We start from the raw sequence: 21,462 nt of genomic DNA on the forward strand, positions 1-21,462 counted from the left end.
CTCAGACTTTTGCTACTTCTTGTTCCCATTTACACTACATGGGACAGGAAAGCTAACTGGCACACACAGGCAATACTAGCATATGGAGTACTCATGAGTAAATTGGAAAAAAGATGTCTTAATCGGAAGAGGATTTAGAAAAAGTCACCACTTTTTTTTTTTTTTTTTAAAGGAATGTAGCAGTGGTCCACTGGAGCCTGTTCACACTGGCTCATGGGAACCAGCTAGCAAAATTTGAGGAATTTTGAGAGCCCAGTTGCTAAACATTATTAGAATTTAAATTGTATAAATATGCATTTAAACAAATCACTGCAAAACAAAGGTAATGTTCAAAATGTATCACCTCCTAATTATTTTACTATTATTTATTCTGAAATTTCTTACCACAACGGTCTTTATGGTGGTAATAGTATATTGTAGTGCACTTCTTTTCCCAACTCTGCATTCATGGAATTATGTTAATATCTTGAAATCAGCCATGGTAAGGGCATTTACACCATAGAAATTGGTAAGAGTTACAAATCAGGGTTTCATTTATTATTTGTTGACTGCTTAGGCTTAAGAAAGAAACATAGATGCAGATTGCAGATTACAAGTGTGTATTATCTATAGCTTATTACATTGTAATAGGAGGACTAAAGTAATTTTTTCCCTCCCCCTCAGCACTGGGGATTGAATCCAGAGTCTTGCACATGCTAGGCAAGTGTTCTATACTGAGTTACATCACCAGCCCTTTTTATTTTATTTTGAGACAGGGTCTCAGAAAGTTGTCTGGGCTGACCTCAAACTTGGGATCCTTCTGTCTCAGCCTCCCAAGTAAGCATCTGGGATCACAGGTGTGCACCTCCCCGCAACCAAAAGGAATGTTCTTTTAGTATTTGAAAACTATTCAGCAAAGTCTCTCAGATTCTAGAAAAATGAGTGAAAATTCAGTTAACATATTTTTGGTATCTCACTTTCCTCTTACTCCTTAAAATAAAGCAAAATGTCAAACAGTGTTCAAGTTGGAACTACATTCATTCACCAATTGCAAACAGGCTAATTATAGTAGTTATCAGCACATGGCTGATGCAGCACCTTACCAGGGTGCATGACTTGCAATCTGGGTTTTGCTGCCTTCATCCTCCACCCTTTATTTATTCCAGTGGGAATCGCTGAGTGTGAACAAAACAGTACAAGATGACACTACTCCCAGGGTCTCATGCTATTGAATCATGTCCATTTTACTTTAACGTGTGTATATCCTAGGCTGGTTCATTGCAGCCAGGAAATTGGCCTCTTCTCAGAGTTCAAACCAAGTATATGGCACCTTCTTACCTAAAACATCTCTCTTCTGTTTCCCATCATCATGAAGGGTCCACATTCTATCGTGATTTGGCAAGTACACCTCATGGTTGCAGTTCCATAGCTGGGAAGGCTATCTTGTGCAGTCTCCGGAGGAATTCCAGAAAGTGAGTCTACCAAATTTGGTTCTGATTTGTAAGAGGCAGAGGGACTGGAGGAGTTGGGTAAAGGAATTTAAAGAATCTTCTTCCAAAACAATGGGTGAGTTGTAATCTGTTTACTTGAAACACAATTCAATATTTAAACATCAAAAGCAGAATCTGAACCCCAAGCCAACCATAGAATTCATGGGGGCCTTGTGCAAAATGAAGAAATGGGGCTCCCTGTTCAAATTGATTAAGAATTTCAAGATGGCAATGCAGAGCATTAAGCCCAACCTCGAGGCCTTTCTGACTTAGGGTCCTGTGTTGTACAGATTGTACCCTGATGACTCTGGCCCTGATGTATACTTTGTCTTTCTGTGTCTTACAAAATATTCCTAATTATCATTCCTTCTCTTGAGTTAAGCAGGGAACGAGTCACATACTCAGAAAAGCAAAAATGAGAAGCATATTAGTTGCTTTCTTTAATGCTTTCATTATTTAAGTTTCCTAAATTGCACCCAGATTCCCTCTGGAGTCTATGAAAACCAAGAGTCGGTAAATGACAAAATGATGTTCCTTTCATTTGTTTCTCCATCTATTCATCGTTTGTTTATTGAGTACTTGCTGTGCTCCAACATGAGTCAAGCCCCAGAAATTCATCCACCCCTGTCCTGGTGAGGCTCTCCGTGAATTGTGGAGATTCTGAACCAATTATAATTCAAACAAATGTCCAAGTAGAGACTGGGAAAAGGAAAGAAACATGGTGTTATGAACTCGTCTTTGATGGATCAGAGGCAACTGACTTGGGCTAAGGGTGCAGAATTGGAGCAAGGTGCTGAAGGTGGTTAGAGAGAGTTTCCCTAAGTAACCCGCAACTGAGGCCCGAGTAGATATCGCAAAAGAAGGCTCAAGCACATCCCCAGCAGGGGGATGTGCAGACACTGACAATAACCTACCCCATTGCATGACCCCAAAATGTTCTCAACAGGATCATGCCCCTCCCTCAGCTGCACAAAGCTATGTCTATGTTGCTCCTACCGGTTGCCTTTTCAGATTCTCTGATGCTGGAAAACAAAGAATTGGCAGAACAACTGAAAATGACCAGGAAGAGAACATACCGGGTTCCCAGTTCCTCTGGTGGCTTTGTGAATCTTGGCATTGACATAGGTGATGATGTGGTTTCAGGACTTAGCTATGTAAGTAGATTTTCATGGTTTCAAAATACCAGGAATGTGAGTTGACAGCATATGCTCAAAAATCACAAATTAGGTCACAGAATTTTATCCTTTTTTTTTTTTTTTTTTTTTTTGGTACTGGGAATTGAACTCAGGGGCACTCCATCACTGAGCTACCTCTCCAACCCTATTTTGTATTTTATTTAGAGACAGGGTCTCACTGAGTTGCTTAGTCCTTGCCTTTGCTGAGAGTGACTTTGAACTCGCCATCCTCCTGCCTCAGCTTCCTGAGCTGCTGGGATTCTGTAATCCCATGTGCTGTCGCGCCCGGCCTATCCCATGTTTATTTACCCTTGAGTTTTTCAAAGGAACTTAGACTTCCACAATAGATAAATCATAATCCTTGGTCATACATACCTTCGTGGTTCATGTGTACTTCTATCTATTTATCTACCTACTTACCTGATCTCTATATGTATCTGTCAATCATCTACTACCTATTTTTCTATGTATTTATTTACAATTTATAGAGTAACCAACTGTAAACCCAGAACCTTGACAATCATATGCATCTATTGGTTTTCCCTGTATCTCATTTCCCAACTTTCCCTAACTGACATAACCACTACCCTGGATCTTTTTTCATCAACTAAGTTGCACTTTTATTTATTTATTTTTTGGTATAGAGATTGAACCCAGAGCATGCTACCACTGAACTATATATCCCTAGTCCTTTTTATCTTTTTTTTTTTTTTTTTTTTGAGATGGATTCTTGCTAAGTCGTTGGGGGGTCCCACTAAGTTTGAGGCTGTCCTCAAAATTGTGATCTTCCTGCCTCAACCTCCAGAGTTGCTGGGATTACAAGCACCACTGTCCCCAGCTCCTCCTGTGTACTTTCACTAAATCATCTCTAGATAATATATACATCTCTGGGTTATTAATACAATGAGAGTGCTATACAAATGATTGTTCCCATTATATTGTCTAGGGAACAATAACATGGAAAATGCCTATACATATTCAGTACAGCTGTAATTTTTTTTTTCAAATATATTTGACCCACAGTTGAATCCATTGATGTAGAACCCAGGGGATATAGAGGTCAATCATATTTATTATAATATTTTGGGATTTACTTCTTTACTCACTGACTTTCTTTTAGGTAGGTTTGCCCTTGGAAGGCAACTTGATCTCACATTGGTATGATAGTGGGTAACTATCATACCCTTTATTCCTGTCCATATTCTTTGTTGACAGATAAAGACCCAAGAAGGTGGAGTGAGCTGCCCAGTGAAAGTGGGGCAGTGGCTAGACTGGCATTTAGTGGTCCTGTGTCTCTCAGCCCAGGCTCTTTCCCTGCCTGGAAGCCTTTCTTTAGGGAGCTAGATGCAGAAAGATCCATCTCTCCTTGGACATTTAATTCAACCCTCCCTCAGGACAGTATTTATGAGATCTGAAACTGAGACCCTTTTATTTTTTCTCTCCTAAGAAAACTCATACTCTCAAAGATGGCCCTGGGAACCAGCAGGAAAGGAAGCCCGAGGCACAAAGGGAAGTGGATGTCCTCCCTTGGGAGAAGTACCGTGCTGCCTGGAGAACCATGATTCCCTTTCGTCCCAAGCCAAAGTGAGTCCTGAGAGGGAGGGAAGGGCAGAAGCCACAGGGGCGATAATCCTCACCCCTCACATCCTACCCAAGGTTACCTAACCATGTCCCTACCCAGTCATGTCACTCAACCAATGCTTGCAGAGCAGCCTGAGATGCCCCAGGAGAGCACAGGCCTTCCATGTGCTCATTCATGACAAGGATCACTGAGCACCCACATGTGCCAGGCATCATAGACCACAGGAGTGCAGTGAAGTGAGCGAGACGACATGATCTTTGTCACCACACCGGGGAGAAAGACAATAAGCAAGTGGACTCCTAAGTAGACATGTGATCCAAGCTGTTGGAGGAGGATGTATGGAGACTAGTGGCATTTGAGAGCTTGATAGGTTGAGGGACTTAAACTGGGACCTGGAGGATGAACCAGAATTTACTAGACAAGAGAAGGGGAAGAATGATCTGGGCAGGGGGCAACCTGTTCCTTAAGGTGGAAGGAACACAGAGTGAGATGTCCTGGAACTGAGGGCCACACGGGATGATGCCATAACATAACATGAGCTGCAGAGGCAGGCAGATGCCAGAGGACCACGTGGGGCCCTACAGGCCCCAGTAGGATGCTGGTCTTCGTTCTCAGAGTAGAGGGGAGCCGTGGGAAGGGTTCAAAGCCCCATGATGTTAACCTTACATTGAGGAATCAAAGAAATTCTATTTATCCTTCTCCATTAAATCGCAGTTTGCTGTAACCATCTCCAGATTGTTTTCTAACTTGATACAGTCTTGCTGTCAGGGGCCCTACAGAATCACACTCTAAGCATGTACATATTCATTTATTCATCATTTCTTGACAGGACCTTAATACACTCCTAGTCTGATTCTTCAGCATTTTATTACCAAGAGTCTCTTTTGTGTTTGATTCTCTCTCTAGCACATTTTCTTTTCTTTAATTTTTTAGATATATTTTTTAGTAGTCAATGGATTTTTTATTTTATTTATTTATATGTGGTGCTGAGTATCAAACCTAGGGCCTCACACATGCCAGTCAAGCCCTCTACCACTGAGACACAACCTCAGCCTTCCAGCACATTTTCTAAGAGTTTATCTATCAACAAACTGCATTTCTGGGCTGGGGATGTGGCTCAGCAATAGAATGCTTGCCTAGCATACACAGGCCCTGGGTTCAGTCCCCAGTGTGAGGAGGCACTTAAAAACAAGCTACATTTGGTTTTCCCATTTTCTAAACAACCAAAACTTCTATCAACACTAGCCACATTGTTATCACACTGGGTTGATAATCTGCACCAAGAGCAAAGTTCAAGCTCTCAGTTCATCGGTTCTAGAGTTTACCTATTAGATAAGCATGTTTTCTGTTGGGCCTTTGGAATATTGGCACTAGCTCACAGATTCTCACCCTACCTGGGGTGGTCATGGATGGCCCCAAATACCTGGTGAAACCACCACTCCTTCCCTCCTGCCTCTCTCTAACATCTTGGGCAAGAGTGAGATTAACCTTGTCCAGAACTCACAGCCCTAGTGGGCTGGTTGTGAGGGTATAAAGGGCCAGCGAGTGGAGAAAAGAAGCCACAGTGCTCCCCACCCCCAAATCTCATGAGTTTGTCATTTTCATCTTCCTATCTTTCTCCCCAAATATTTTTCAAATTGACTTTTCCTCATGTTGAAATGTATAACATTACTAGAGATTTTGAAAATAGGAAAAAAAATGACACACAATTCCAATACTTAATCCGACAATTTTTGTCTGTATTTGAGTCATTATTAAAGACAAGAATTTTTAACTTTTTATTCTATTTTATTATTTTTGCAAAAGATACCTAGAAAATTAAAACATTGAGAATCTTTTCCCTTTGCCAATTCCAATTCCTTTTTCAAAACAATTTGATACAACTATACATATTGTTTGGTGTTTTCTCCCTCTTTTCTTCTTCCTTTTTATGTATATATTTTTAAGTACTGATTTTATTGATCAACAAGTGACCTTTTTTTTCCTTCTTTAAGATACTTGGACATTTTTCCATGTCCTAGATATAGATTAACTCTTATTTTTAAAAATTTCTATATTATGTTCCATGTATGGGTATATCATAGTTTCTCCCTTTTTTCTTAAATAATTGCCCTATTAATGGGAATTTTTTTCCCAGGTTTTAACTTACAAATAATAATCATGAGAAAATACTGTGTGTACACACCTGGTAGTTTTTACATAGTTATAATTTATGCTTTCAAAATCTTGGGCTAATTTCATTATTCTTCTCTGTGACCTCCCTGCTAGGTTTCCTGCCTCTCACCCACTGGATGATGCTGGTCTGTTCTCCTACCTCACACTGTCATGGCTCACCCCACTCATGATCCAGGGTTTACAGAATCGCTTAGATGAGAACTCCATCCCTCTGCTGTCTGTCCACGACGCCTCTGCCAAAAACGTCAAAAGGTAGCCTGTCACTTAATGGGTTAAAGAGCATCTCTTGGAGGGATGGTGATCCAAAGTGCATGAGGGTGGTTGTTAGTCCACCCTCAGACAATTTGGTTCTTCCTTTACAGCAAGAGGCCTCATGCTAGATGGACGGTTCTTAATCTGGGTCTCATGAATCTCCTGAAATGATAAGCATACTTTGTACATCTGGCTGGAGATTTTTTCCATATCTTTTATAAGATTTGTCAAAAGGCTCATGATCCTAAGAAGACAGAAATTGCCACTTCTAGTCCCAGGCTCCTTTCTTTTGTTTTTTTTTTTTAAATACTTTTTATTTTGAGAGAAGGACTTGCTAAGTTGCTTAGAGCATTGCTGAATTTCTAAAGTGGGCCTTGGACTTGCAATTATCCTGCCTCAGCCTTACAGGTGCACACCACTGCACCTGGCTCTGGTCCCTTTGGATGGTTTCTTCTGGATCAGATGTTTAACAGTGGAACTGGGTACATTTTGGGTAAGTGGCCCAATCTCCTGAGCTTCAAGTCGACTACTAACTAGTCATGTGATCACATTTCCTGTATTACCAACTAGATAATACGAAGCTCAAATGGGGAAAAAAGCAGGTAAGTGATTTAAAATAGCTTGCACTCATGTTCCCACATCTAGTTCCTTCATAAGAGATACCAGGTGGACAAGGGAAGCTTCCAATTGTGTTCCAGGAAATTGTAGTCTCAGAGGGGCTTCCCTGAAAACAGCATTCAGTGGTCAGGAGAGTTTGTTAAATGTTTTATATTCCAGCAAGGTCTCGGGGTTAAAAAAGCAAATAGTGTATTTGAGGTAACAGAAAACCCATAGTACAGAAACTGACTAAACTTTGATCCATTGCTTCTCAGACTTAGTAAAAACAAACAAACAAAAAGATTCCAGGGAATATCTCTTGGATAAGCCAGATATTGGTCAGAATCTCACCTCTTACCATAATGTTGGACAAGTGGCCCTGTGTTTTTATGCATAAAATAGTGGACTATAAAATCATTTCATGGAGCTTGTTAGGACTATCTGAAAAATCAAAAGAGGTGGCAAGCTAAGTTTAAAGTATCTGGAGGATAGGGGCATAGCTCAGCGGTGGAGAACTTGCCTAGCATGTGTGAGGCCCTGAGTTTGATTCCCAGTAACCCAAACTAATAATAGTAATTAATAATAATAATAATAAAATAAACAAGAAGCTGGGAAAGTGCCTGATGCATAATAGGCATCCGCCTAAGTTGTAGTTTGCTTCTTCCATAACCAGTGTGTATACAAGATCTAAGTACTTCCATCCACTTTCAGTCCACAAATTCTGCCCTTCTTATTCCATTACTCACTATATCTGTCCGTTGCAGTTACTCCACTTTTGAATGTTTATTTGAAAAAAAATTATCTGTGCATTTATACCTTTAGGGAAGTAAAGGATTTCTATCTGTATGTTCACTATTTGCAGGCAGAGTTCTGAGTGCAGAAGATTTTCTGACAAACTATTTACCATCATGATCACCTCCACCATCAGCAGCAGCAGTAATAGTATTATCACCTCCTTCATTACCATAATGATTCTTAATAATCTTTATTGTTTTCCAATTACTGAGCAACTCACCATCAGTTATGTTCTTTGACCTCACAATAGTTTTGAAATAAATATGACACCTACTATTTTCCCCATTTTACAGATGAAGATGCGAGTTCAGTGAAATGAGGTTATCTGGAATCACATATCTAATGAAGGGAGGAGATAAATTTGAAACTGAGTCATTTGACATGGAGTCTGGTGATCATGGCCAGAAATTGGAAGAGTTGCTAGGAGAGCTGTGGGCAGATTGTGGAAAATTTGGATGTGTTTAGTCAGAGTAGAAACAGCTCTAGAGCTTGTCATCTCTGTGGAGTGTGTACATGTAGGGGTGGGAATAAGGAGAGGACACTCTGTGATGCAGTCCAAGAAATCTCACCTGTGAGCAAAAAACTCCTCTAGCACACACAGGTGTCATTAGAACATTTTTGCTTTGCTGAGCTAGGGTCCAGCTCATCTGACTCATCTGTTGGTAGATGTAGGAGAAGATTAATTATTTAATTTATTTATTTAAAAAATACCTTTAATTAATTAATTATTGTATTTATTTTACATGGTGCAGAGGATGGAACCCATTGTCTCACATGTGCTAGGCAAGCACTCTGCCACTGAGCTACAACCCCAGTCCAGGTTTGATTAATTTATAACTCAGGGAAGAAAGCTAGAATTTTATTTGCAGGTAAAGAAAAGTAGGTAGCAAGATCCTTAAGGTGTTTGTTCCCATTGGGTTTTAGGCTCGGTGTGTGTGTCCATGGCTAGAAGAGAGGAGTAGAAAGGGCTAGAACTGTTTGCCTCGACACTTGGCGAGTCTGGGCAGGGCTGAGAACCAGCTGTTGAATGCTGGTGGCAAAGAGTGACCCAGAAAGGGAAGCCATTCTGTCTACCATGCTGGTACAGAGCTGAAGCTTCAGGGAACACAGAAAGTCCCTTGGCATCGTCCTTGATGTTCTCATCGTATGTGATGGTAGCCTGAGCTTTTCAGGCAGTGGAATCAGATATATGGGAGTAGGAGCTAGCATGTTAAAAGGGCAGGTACCACATGCTGATGCAGCTAACAGATTGGGTTGTGAATATGTGAGGCATCCCAGAGCCAGATAAAATCTTCTGGAAGCCCTCAGCACCACAGAGACTATTGTCCAGTCCTCTGCCCCTGCCTCAAATATAATTCAAAACAAGAAACTATGAGAAAGTCAACACACATTTAACTTTTTCATGTGTTCTGTAGTGCATTTTTAAAACATATATCCATGTTTTCTTCAAAGAAAAATGTTTTGGGGCCAAGCACAGTGGTACCTACTTGTAATTCCAGCAACTAAGGAGGCTGAGGCAGGAGGATAACAAGTCCAAGGCCAGCCTCAGAAACTTACAAGGTCCTAAGCAACTTAGTAAGACCCTGTCTCTAAATAAATAAATAAATAAATAAATAAATAAATAAATAAATAAATAAATAAAAAGGACTGGGGATGTGGCTCAGTGGTTTGCTCCTTTGGTTCAATCCCTGGTACCATAAAAAAAGAAAAAAAGAAAAAAAAAGTTTTTGGTTTTTCTGTTTTTGGTGTAACACAAACATCCTGAAATATTATCCTGGAATGTTAAAATGAGGACCCACTTTCATTTGGCTGCTCCAACACTGGGGCATCCTTTGGGAGACTTTGAAATAATCAAAGGCACTTTTTTGAAAGTCAAAATTCTGGGCTTTATGAATCTTACTTTGTGTATGTAAAAGGGAAGCGTGACACTATTTGAAGTCCTGGGCCATTTCTTGAACTAACTGTATTTCAGATGAACAAAACAGTTAATGAGGAAAAGCCAGTTTTTTAATAAGATTTTCTTAAAGAGGCCTATTGAATTTGTTCTTTAAATGCAAGGTGTGGACCCTGTTTGATCTTCATTCAAGACAAAGTATTTCAAAAATTGCATTTTTGAAATAATTAGGAAAATTTGAATATAGGCAAAATATTAAATATCATTAAGGAATTATTGTGGTTACTATGATTCTTTTTTAAAAAAGTCTTATCTGAAAAAGATATATATTAAAGCATTTTTCCATGAAGTGATACAATGTTTGAGATTTGCTTTAAATACTCTAGAAAAGTTACAGAGGAAGGAAGATGAAACAAAATTGTAAAAGTGTTGATAATCTTAATGATGAAGGATGAGTACTTGGCAGATTCCCTTATTTGTTCTCTCCGTTTTTGAAAATTTCACCAGGCTCAGTGATCCAGGTCTGTAATCCCAGCCACTCTAGAGGCTGAGGCAGGAAGATCGCAAATTTGAGGCCAGCCTCAGCATTTTCATGAGGCCCTAAGCAACTTATTCAGATCTTGTCTCAAAATAAAAAGGACTGGGGTCGTAGCTCACTGGTAAAGTATTCAATCCCCGGTACCCCAAACAACAACCACCACCAGAGAAAGAGAGTGAGAGAGAGGAAGAAAGAAAGAAGAGAAGAGAAAGAGAGGATGGAGGAGGGGAGAGAGATGGGGTGCAGAGACAGATACTTGAGTGACCCATGCAAAGAGATTTCACTTGCCTCAATTTCCCTCTTTTCAAGGCTTCATGGCCTTTGGGATGAAGAGGTCTCAAGGCGTGGAACTGCAAAAGCCTGTATGCTGCGAGTGATACTTCGGTTCCAAAGAACAAGGATTATTTTTGGTGTCCTTCTGGGCTGCTGCTTCTGTGTTGCGAGTATACTGGGTCCGGTAAGTGCAGACTTGGTGAGGTTTGGGGACAAGGCTTTAGTGATTAAAAATGGAACAGGGGCCATGTTGAAGTCCATGCCAGGAGTTGGGGATGTTTTTGTCTTAACTGCATCCAGAAAATAAAGATCATTGGGGGGCAGGGAAGGGCAGTAGTTATCAGTGCAAACTCTGCAGCCACTGCTTAGGTTCAAACTTTGTCTCTGCCACTGAATTTCTGGGTGACTTTGGACAATTTAAAAACCCTTTCAGTACCTTGTTTTCCTCATGGAACCCCATAATACCCTCTTGTATGAATGAAAATCACGATGTCACTGGTCTCATAGTGTAACATTAAGTGAGATAAATATATAAAATATATAATTTGCTTAGAACGAGGTCTGGTTCAGTAGTTTTTGCTGATTTGAGAAATATCTGGACAACTCTGGGAATATAGGTAGCAGGAGCTAATAGTCTGCTCCAGGTTCTGTGGGTGGAATGAATAGACTCTATTTCCTCTCCTCTTGCTCCTCAGTCCAAGATGCTTATTTCAGAGAAAGGGTCTGATTGGTCAATTTGCTGGGGTCACATACTCAGAGGTTCACCAGAGGGTGGGGCACTTTGACTGACAATCTATCCCGACTGCATCCAATGGGGGCAGTAAAAGTGTCCCCAGAGGAAAACTGAGGCACTGTTACCGCTTTGGGGGAGAAGGTATATAAGTCAGGAAGAAACAGCTGATGACACCAAAGAGACTGCTGACCTGTGCGATAGTTAGTAATGATATGGAAAATGAAAAATCCCCAAGATAATGTGGCCTGGGCAAAGGGGGTGAAAAAGAAGGCCAGGTGCTGAAAGCCTTCATCTCCCAAGACAAATGTTTTCCTGGTACGGCTACAGACAGGGAGGAGGTGTTTTATCATCCCTAAAGTAACTGTCTCTAGGAGGCGTTAATCTCCTTCAAAGTAAATCCTCTCCAGACAGTGCCCACAGAGCCCTGACCCACAAAAGTTCAAATTCCTGAGTGCCCAAGGAAACTGATATGTGCACTAGATCACCCCTCAAAATAATAGCTCATTTTCCACCAGGAAATTGGGTCCACCAACGCCATTTCATCCCTACATTCCTTGTTCCTGTGTGAGACTTGATCCCTGAATAAACAGCTGAGATGATTCGGGAGGTTTGCGCCCAGCCAGGTCTTTTTGTGCTAACAGTTAGCATGCTGGGTGTTTTCCATTTGTTCCTTTAGATCCACTTTCCACCTGACCCTGTGCTGTGGGTGTGGGATCTATATGGGTCACACCAACAGGGCTCCCCTTTCCTCTGGCATCAGGCTGGGCTTGATCACTGACTCTGGTAGGAGGCTAGAAGGTAGAAGGATGAGGGCAGACTGCCTCTCCTCATAACCCGAGCTCCTGAGGTGTCCTCTCTTCATGTTTCCCTCCTCTGGGCCCATTAACCTCACTCTGCCCTCTTCCCTTAGCTCTAGGGTGGTAACAGTTCCCTGTTGTTTCTAGCTCCATAGTTCTCTACCATCCCTTCTTGGACTTCCTAAGTTCTGCCCATGTCTCTGTAAATAGTCACTTTATTAACTTCTAAAATATCCAGTGTGTGTGTGTGTGTGTGTGTGTGTGTGTGTGTGTGTGTGCATGCCCCTTGTTTCCTGTCAGAACCAGTTCCTAGGTGGCAGAGCTGGGATTCAGATCTGGGTCGGTTGAATTCTCAGGTCTCCTCCAACTGGACTTTGACCTTCTTAAGGGTAGGATTGTGTCTGAGTCCATTTTGATCCTTCAGCAAATCCCTGACATTAACTCTGACTTCCCTGTCCTTCTTTCAGGAAATAAGTGTGAAACATGTGCCTGAATGGCTTGGGAAGTCCAAATGGTCCAAACTCCTATTTTGTTTTAGATGCTGCTTATACCAAAGATCCTCGAATATTCTGAAGACAGGTCAGGGAATATTGTCCATGGAGTGGGTCTTTGCTTTGCCCTTTTTCTCACCGAGTCTTTGAAGTCTCTGAGTCTGTGCTCAGTCTGGATCATCAACCAGCGAACAGGCATTAGGATTCGAACAGCAATTTCCTCCTTTGCCTTTCAGAAACTCCTCCAGTTTAAGTCTCTAACGCATATCACCTCAGGAGAGGTAAGTGACTGGGGCAGACTTCCCTTCCCCTCCTCCAAACAGTACCTGGGAGCCAAAGGAGGGAGAGAGGGAGTTAGGGAGGAAGAAGAGGGAGAAAGAAAATAATTCTTAGAACCATCAACTACTGCCTCTGGTTCACAAAAACAGGTCAACAATAATCCAAGCTGCCACTTGCATTTAGAGTACTTGGAAAGAATCTGTCTGGGCCAAATTCTGTTCTGGGCACTGGGAATTCAACTGTGAACTAAAAAGACACAAACCTCAGTAGAAGCATTTTGGAAAGGACATCCCCTAAGCCCACCTGGGGTTGGGGTTCAGGGAGGACTTATAGTTTAGGGAGTTGTAGGCAACAGCAACCATAAGCAACCTGAGTTTTAATATTTTTATGTGTGAAAGAGAAATACTTAAACCTGCCTGATGGATTGAATTTTCAGTCTTTGCTCTTGGTCTTCTTACAACATAGCACAAACATCAGTGAGGCTAGAGAAAGATACTCCAACATGGATTCCATTGCCATGAGGGGTATATGAGAAATTTGATATATTTAATTTCAATTTTCCTATTTTTCTGTTGCTCACTGATTGCAATTGACGAGTGTGGGTTACTTTTATGTTTAGATCAGCATTTTAATTTTTGGAAAAGGCAGTCGTGCTTTGACTCTTTCTCAAGCCAACTCCCTTTGCGATCTGACATCTGTCCCTCATAATAATCGCTAAGTTACACTAAGCCAGACATTGCTTAACTTGTATTGCTCCAGTCAGTCCTCTGACATGCCTCTCCTCTCAGCATCAGCTCTTCCCATATCCTCTCCTCAGGTCCTGGGTTGACATCTTCCCTTCCATCCAGGCTGGGCTAAACCTCCTGCTCCTTCTAGTTCCCTCATACATTAGACATGTCCACCCTCTGGTCTTTAAAAAATCCCACTCATCCTTCAAGGCCCAGTTTAGATGTTGTGTCCTTCTTGATGGTCTCCCCAAACCCTACCCTGGGCCCTTTCTTCACTACACCTTATAGTTCTTTTTGTACAAAGCTGGCTACCCCACTAATATGAGCCCCCTTCAAAGACACAAACCATTTCGAATTCACCACTTAATCCCTCAAAAGATTCAGCATCTGAATTAGGACAGATGTCCCCAACACATCTGTTAAACCATTGTCAAGTAGAAGTTTTCTGTAAACTCAACGAGCTGACGAACATTAGGTATTTATTGTAACCATCTCTACCATTATCATACTTCACCTTTTTATTAGCTCTGTGTCCTTAGGTAACATGCCCAGCCTCCTTAACACTGTAGAAAAAGAACAGAACCAATCTCACAGGATTGTTGTCTCACAGGATTAAACAAGTTAGCACATATAAAGCAGGTAGAAAGGGAATAGCAATTCATGTGTCAGTGGTGTAATTATTATTAGTTTCTGTTAGGCCTTGAACTGGAAGGCTGTTCTGCTTTCCTGCCCTTGACTGACAATTAAAAGGTCCAGACAGCCCTTCTCCCTGTTTTTCTTGGCAAAGTTATCATAACAATTGCTAAGTTACTGTTACTCTAAGTCAGACATGGTTTCAGGTGCTTAACTTGTATTAGATTAGCTCAGTCATTTTCTGACATCCCTCTTGCATGATGGATTCTGTTAATGTTCCCCTTGTCACAGAGGAGGAAAACAGGGCAAGGGCAGGGTGGGTAATATGGGTAGTGTGTACAAGGTCATATGACTGGTCAGTAGTAGAGCATGAATTTGTTCACAGTGGCCTGGCCTCTGAATGTTGCATGTACCTGCCTCGCTAAGGGAGACCTGCACTGAGGCCTTCACTGGTTCCTTTCTGCATGTCTCTGTTCTGAGCACCTGCTGTATGCAAGGTCATATTTCTCCAAATCATTTTCACAGAAACATAAAGCAAATGGCCCATTTGGAAGTGGAGATGAACTGACTACTCAAGGAGGGGTTTTTGAGAGTTGCTTCTATACATTTTACTTTAGAAAACTCAACTGAATACATTCTCCTTGGGAGAAAAAAAAAAAAAAAAACAAGAAAAAAATGTACAGATGACTGGTAATGTAAGTCAGATTTAAAGTGCTTGCCTCCTGGGCATGAGACCCTGGGTTCAATCCCTAGCATCACAAATACACATGTGTGCGCGCACACACACACACACACACACACACACACACACACACACACTATATAGAGGATGCCGTAGACGTGGTCTCTTCCCTTATGCACAGAGGTTATCACCATTATCATTTTTCAATTCATTTTATATTCTTCTAGACCTCTCAAAGTACATGTAGGCACACATGCAAGTTAGTCATAGAAAATATGTTGTATTATGTGTGTGCGTGTGTGCGTTTACATAAATTCTACTACCATTTATGTATTTTTTTGCAATTTTTTTTTTTTTTTTTTTGTACAGGGGATTGAACTCGGGGGTACTCGACCATGGAGCCACATCCCCAGCCCTATTTTGTGTTTTATTTAGAGACAGGGTCTCACTGAGTTGCTTAGCACCTCTCTTTTGCTGAGGCTGGCTTTGAACTCAAAATCCTCCTGCCTCAGCCTCCTGAGATGCTGGGATTACAGGCTTGAGCTACCTCACCGGGCTTGCAACTTCTTTTTATTGATAGAAAACCTCATTATGTTTTAGCTTCTCATGTTAGTACAATAGATCTTCCTCGTTCCTTTTCAGTAATGCCTAATCATAATTATAGTACTTTCAATGTCCCAAAATAAATTGCTTTATGGGCATTATCTCACTCAGTTCTCAAAGGAAATTATGAGGTAGGTATATAGTAAAAGATGCCTTCAGTTAAAGTGCCTTATTTTACTGATGAGGTGCAGAAGCCCAGGGAGTGTAAGCCCTTATCTGTGGTTCCACAGCAAGTGAATGACAAGTCTGGGACATGAGCTCTGGTAGTTTAGGTCCAGGACCCAATGTTCCCAGTGCTTATGGGTGGACTTTTTTGGGGGGGAGGGGTATCAGGAATTGAACTCAGGGGCACTCAACCACTGAATCACATCCCCAGCCCTATTTTTTTTTTTTTTTTTTTTGCAGGGCTGGGGATTGAACCCAGGGCCTTGTGCATGCAAGACAAGCACTCTACCAACCGAGCTATATCCCCAGCCCCTTTGTATTTTATTTAGAAACAAGTTCTCACCAAGTTGCTTAGTTCCTTGCTAAGTTGCTGATGCTGTCTTTGAGCTGGTGATCCTCCTACCTCAGCCTCCTGAGCTGTTGGGATTACAGATATGAGCCCAGCTGGAGTGACCTTTTGACCTCTTCCCACCAAAGACATGTGGGCTGTGTCCAGGGTTTGGCTGGAATAAACAGTGCTGTGTGAACATCTTTGTGCATGCTTCTCCAGCCTGTATCAATGTTTCTCAGCAGAGAAATGAAGATCACATGGTCTGCGCAATTTTTAATTTTAGAAGTTATAGTTAAATTACCTCCAAAGAACCTATTATGCCACCTAATGTGCTTTAATTATTTTTTAAAGGCTCAGGTTGGGACATGTTCTGTGAACTGGAAGGAGATCAGGTGATATTAAAGGAAATCACTTCTTAAGCAATTCATATTGGTACCCTATAGGACATGAATAAATTGTTTTCTTAAAGATTTCTTGATTTGGAATGCCAGTTTTTATATGACATTAAGTTTTTATGACATTTTACATGACATTAAATTAAACATGACATTTATGTGTGGAGAGAGGGCAGTGGGTAGAAAAATCTACAGCAAAAATGAAGAAGGAGCAAGAGACGATGACTCAGTTAATATTATTATTAGTAGAACAATGAATATAACAAAACAGAATAGTAGAACATAAACAATGATCTGAAATCTAGATATTATTAGTAATAATAATAGTAAAAGATACCTTCAGTAAAAGTGCAATCTGTACGGAAACTTTATATTTCATTGAAATTCCCAGAGAAACATAAGAAACAGGTATAATGACTTTGGCTTTGCAGATGGGAAGCTGAGGCACGAGTGAGCAAGTACCTCATCGGGGGTCACATAGCCAGTCAGAGGAGAGCTGTGAACCTGGGAAGTCTTTGTCTGCTCTTTCTCTGCCCCAAAGCCTTCCTGTTAGAAGAGCATGGAGAGACCACCGACCATCTTGTCTGGGTACTGAAGAGGTGATACCTGTGCCCTGGGCTTGCTGTCTTACAGGTCATCTGCTTCTTCACCAGCGACCTACACTACCTGTTTGAAGGGGTGTACTATGGCCCCATGTTACTGCTCACCTGTTCCTTGCTGATGGCCTGCAGCATCGCCACCTACCTTATTCTTGGACCCTCTGTGCTCATTGCCATGCTTTGCTATCTCCTGGTTTTCCCATTGGAGGTAACATCCTTCTTTGCCCCCCACTTCATGTTGGGCATCCCCTAGAACTCCCAGGGCTCTGGAATCTAGGATCCCGCTGAGGGGGAGTGTTGCTTCTTGTTCATTCCATTGTGGTCAAGATTCAGCTGCAAGTCTTACTGCCCACTGTCCTCCGGCCACCATGCTTGGTTAATAAATAAGATGTGAATGTGATGGGCGGGGTCTACCGCTTAGGCTTCCACGAGGGATTATGTGCTTCACAGACTTTCCTTGATAGATGACCTCTGTGAAAGATTCTTATTCCTTCTACCTGGTTTAAAAAAAATGTAGATGGCACAGTAAATGGGGGGAAGAAAGGAAATGTGCTGCCAAGATTCAGGTGAAATAAAATTGGACAAAGCAGAAGTGACTCTGAATGGTTGAAATTGGATGTTTTCCTCCCTCAGTACAGTTACTGTCCTCCAAAGGGATTGCATTGTTAGGGGCTTCAGGTTTCAGGAAGAAAAAGAGCTGTATTTCTGTTCAGCTAGCTGCAGCCTGGCTTGGAGCCCAGGAAAGAAAGGCCTTCGGGTTGCCCTAAGACTTGAGGTATCTGTTGGAAAACCTTTAACAGGGACCAGCAACTAAGAGCCATAATGGATTCACTCAGTACAGGATTAAACCTGTACTCAGTTCACATCTAGAGTTTACAGTTTTTACAGTTTACTTTTTTTTCTTTTTCTTTTTTCTTTTGTATTTGGGATTGAACCCAGGGATGCTTAATCACTGAGCTACATTCCCAGTCTTTTTAAAAATTTTTTATTTTGAGACAGGGTCTCACTAAGTTACTTAGGGCCTTGCTAAGTTGCTGAGGCTGGTTTTGAACTCCCGATTCTCCTGCCGCAGCCTCCTGAGTCTCTGGGATTATAGGCATGTGCCACTGTGCCCAGCTGGAATTTGCCTTTGAAAATACAGTTGACCCTCTTTATCTGCAGGTTCTGCATCCCAGGAATCAATGAACCATGGATAGAAAATGTTTGGGGAAAAAACTGCTCCTGTACTGAGCATGTACAGACTTTTTTCTTGTAATAATTTCCTAAACCGTATTGGATAATGACCATTTACATAACCTTTACTTTGCATGAAGTATTCTAAGGAATCTAAAGAAAATTTAAAGTATACTGGAGGATGTGCATAGGTTATCTGCAAATATGACCTCATTTTATATAACGGACTTAAGCATCTGTGGGTTTTGGTGTCCTGGGGTGGAGGAGAGTCCTAGAACTAATTCCCCAAGGATAGTAAGAAGGGGTAAGTGTATTCCTAGTTACTCTACTAATGCCGATTGAACTCCCCTGTGTAGGGAATCCCACGGAAACCACACTGGATACAGGAAATCACATAAGGGAGTTTATTAAGCAAACAGTCTCCCTGCAGGGTAAGAGAGAAAATGAGAGGAAAAGAGAAAGGACGCGCGTGCTAGAGAGAGTGTGAAAGCCAGGAGGATAAAGTGAGGAGGAGAGACAGAAGGATGAGAAAAGATGGCGGGGTAGCTACAGTAAAGCAATTGAATTCCGCTGGGCTAACAAGGGACCAATATAGGAGAAGGACACTTGCAAGCTGACTGATGAACCAATAGCTAGCTAGGATGTTCACAGATTAACAAGTGGTTGGGAGGCGGGGAAAATGACTGCACCGGAAAGGTCAGGGGGAGCAGCTTTGTACATTACACCCTGTCCTTGTCAAAAGTCACTATTGTGCATTAACACAGTTACTGCACCCTGACTCAGGTATTCCTGACCAGAACGGTCGTGAAGATACACAATCACACATCTGAGGTCAGTGACCAGCGCATCCGTGTGACCAGTGAGGTTCTCACTCACATTAAATTGATTAAAATGTACACGTGGGAGAGACCATTTGCAGAAATGATTAAAGGTATGCAGAGTCTGGTTTTCTGCTCAGAGCCTGGTGACACCATGGTGTTGCAAGCCCATCACCTTTGAGGGATTCTTTCATGTTTGTACTAACTTTTGGTGTATTTCTTTTCTCTTAATCTCCCAGACCTAAGAAGGAAGGAGAGGAAACTCTTGGAGAAGAGTGGGCTTGTCCAGAGCCTGACTACTGCCACCTTGTTCATCACCCCGACAGTGGCCATAGTCGCCATGTTTCTTGCTCACACTTTCTTAGAATTGAAACTCACAGCTTCATTAGTAAGTGTCTTGGTGCTCTGTCCCCACCCCACCCCGCATCCAATAATGATGGGGAGTTTTCACATGTGTCCTTCCCAGCCCATGCTCCTCAAAGACGGAAAGCTTTGCAAATGGATACTGATTTTGGTTTTCCAGATGATGCAAGCTTTCTTCCTCCTCAGCCCATCTGAGAAAGTGACATCCCTTGCAGAGCAGCGGTGGGAGGGAGGGATGGCAGAATCCTCTGGGGCTGCTGAGAGGTACATGCGTAGTTAAAACTCTTGACCATTCTCACAGAATCGGAGGAGTTTGATCCCAAAATAAGGGCCCTGGAACTGCACTTTGAATGGAAAGGTGTAGCTTTTTCAGTCTTTCCCTTTGTGGCCGGACCCTGGCCCCAAGAAGCAGCAGCTGCCTTTTAGGATAAAGAATCCAATTCCTTGTAGAGAATAGGACAGGGTGCCACTCTTGGAGAGGGGGAAATCCAGTCAGGGAGGCCAGGAGCTTGCACCTGAAGTGTGAAGGGGAGTTTTTGGGGGTCTGTGGCCAAGCTGTGTGCTCCAGGCAGCCGTCACCTCTGCTTGGCACCAGAGAACCACCCCTGAGAAGTCTGAGTGTGAAGGTTGGTTGGGGTTTTGGAAGAAAAACATTTAGGAGGGCTTTAGGTGGACTGCACTCAAACCAAGGTAGGAGCAGACCAAGGCACTCAGCACCACTCAAGTTTATCTTTGGATTTAAATTGAAGACGAAAGGGGTGGCGATGGGCTTAGATTAGAAGGTCCTTCAGCACCTCAGAGGTCATACTCAGGGAGCTATGATCCTGTGGTGGTTTGCTGTATCAGAGTGGGGCTTGCCGTAGGCTTGAAGGGTAAGGAGATTTGGGAAGTTAAAGAGGAAGCAAGCAATACTTCAGTCAGCTGTTTCACTGCTGTGACTGAAAGATCTGGCCAGAACAATTGTAGAGGAGGAAAAGTTTATTTGAGGGCTCAGGTTTCAGAGGTCTTAGTCCATAGAAGGCCAGTTCCATTCCTCAGGGTTTGAGGTGAGGCTGAGCATCATGGTGGGAGAGTGTGACAGAGGGAAGCAGCTCACATTACGATCAGGAAGCAGAGAGAGAGTCTCCACTCTTCAGCTACAAAATATATACCCAAAGCCACACCCCAGTTCCCACCTCCTACCACTTCAGTACCCACTCAGTTAATCCCTATCAGAGGATTAATTCACTGATTGGGTTAAGACTTTTACAACCCAATACTTTCTCCTCTGAACGTTCTTGCATTATCTCGCGTGTGAGCTTTTGGAGGACACCTCACATCCAAACTATAACAAGCATTTAAGGCGAAGAAGAAAGAGGATCTTGATCATGGTGATAATACCAAGCTACATGGACAGTAAAGTTCTCTCCAATGGATTTTCTCAGGGTTTCCCAAACCTTATTCTTGTACTGACTTTGGTGATTCTTGTCACTATGCCAATAGGGACAATGAGCACCTGCCTAGGGTTACAGAATTACCCAATGACTAAGCTGCAACAGGAAGGAGGCCTTCTAATTATAAGACTCCAAGACAAGTGCTCCTTCCTCCCCTTTCTCAGTCTCTCCCAAATACCAGCTTGGTAGAAGCTGCAGGGTGGCTCTGTGACTTGAGACTCCGGGAAGGGAGCCCCAGGGAAGGAAGGAAGCAGGAAGGACTGAGACCTGTGCCGCCTCCTCCCCCTCTCATCCAGGCCTTCACCGCAGTGGCCACCCTAAATCCCCTGCGCCTGGCAGTGTTCTTTGTGCCCTTTGCGGTTAAAGCCCTCAGGAATTCCAAGTCTGCAGCGGAGAGGTTCAAGGTGAGTGGAGAAAAGACTGGCTGCCTGGCGCTCTGCTCCAGAGCCTATTTGCCTTCATCCCCTGCGATGCTCCTCCTGACTGTGT

At 42.4% G+C, this 21,462-nt stretch overlaps 1 protein-coding gene across 3 annotated transcripts in view; it reads left to right on the forward strand.

Annotated features, from left to right (window-relative positions):
• Positions 1 to 1,982: 1,982 nt before the first annotated feature.
• The window catches only part of ABCC11 (ATP binding cassette subfamily C member 11), a 63,632-nt gene continuing 44,152 nt past the window's right edge, over positions 1,983 to 21,462 (forward strand). For 2 of the 3 annotated variants that reach the window (XM_079117606.1, XM_079117605.1), the window contains exons 1-9: positions 1,983 to 2,623; positions 4,092 to 4,228; positions 6,495 to 6,653; positions 10,787 to 10,934; positions 12,819 to 13,052; positions 17,221 to 17,394; positions 19,143 to 19,290; positions 19,417 to 19,565; positions 21,270 to 21,377. In XM_079117606.1, the coding sequence (XP_078973732.1) occupies positions 2,420 to 2,623; positions 4,092 to 4,228; positions 6,495 to 6,653; positions 10,787 to 10,934; positions 12,819 to 13,052; positions 17,221 to 17,394; positions 19,143 to 19,290; positions 19,417 to 19,565; positions 21,270 to 21,377 (1,461 nt within the window). In that variant the 5' untranslated portion in view covers positions 1,983 to 2,419. The remainder of the gene's footprint in view (positions 2,624 to 4,091; positions 4,229 to 6,494; positions 6,654 to 10,786; positions 10,935 to 12,818; positions 13,053 to 17,220; positions 17,395 to 19,142; positions 19,291 to 19,416; positions 19,566 to 21,269; positions 21,378 to 21,462) is intronic. The other variant, XM_079117607.1, reaches the window with a different exon arrangement.

Source organism: Sciurus vulgaris (genome assembly GCF_902686455.1).
Source record: "Sciurus vulgaris genome assembly, chromosome: 17".
Taxonomy (NCBI): domain Eukaryota; kingdom Metazoa; phylum Chordata; class Mammalia; order Rodentia; family Sciuridae; genus Sciurus; species Sciurus vulgaris.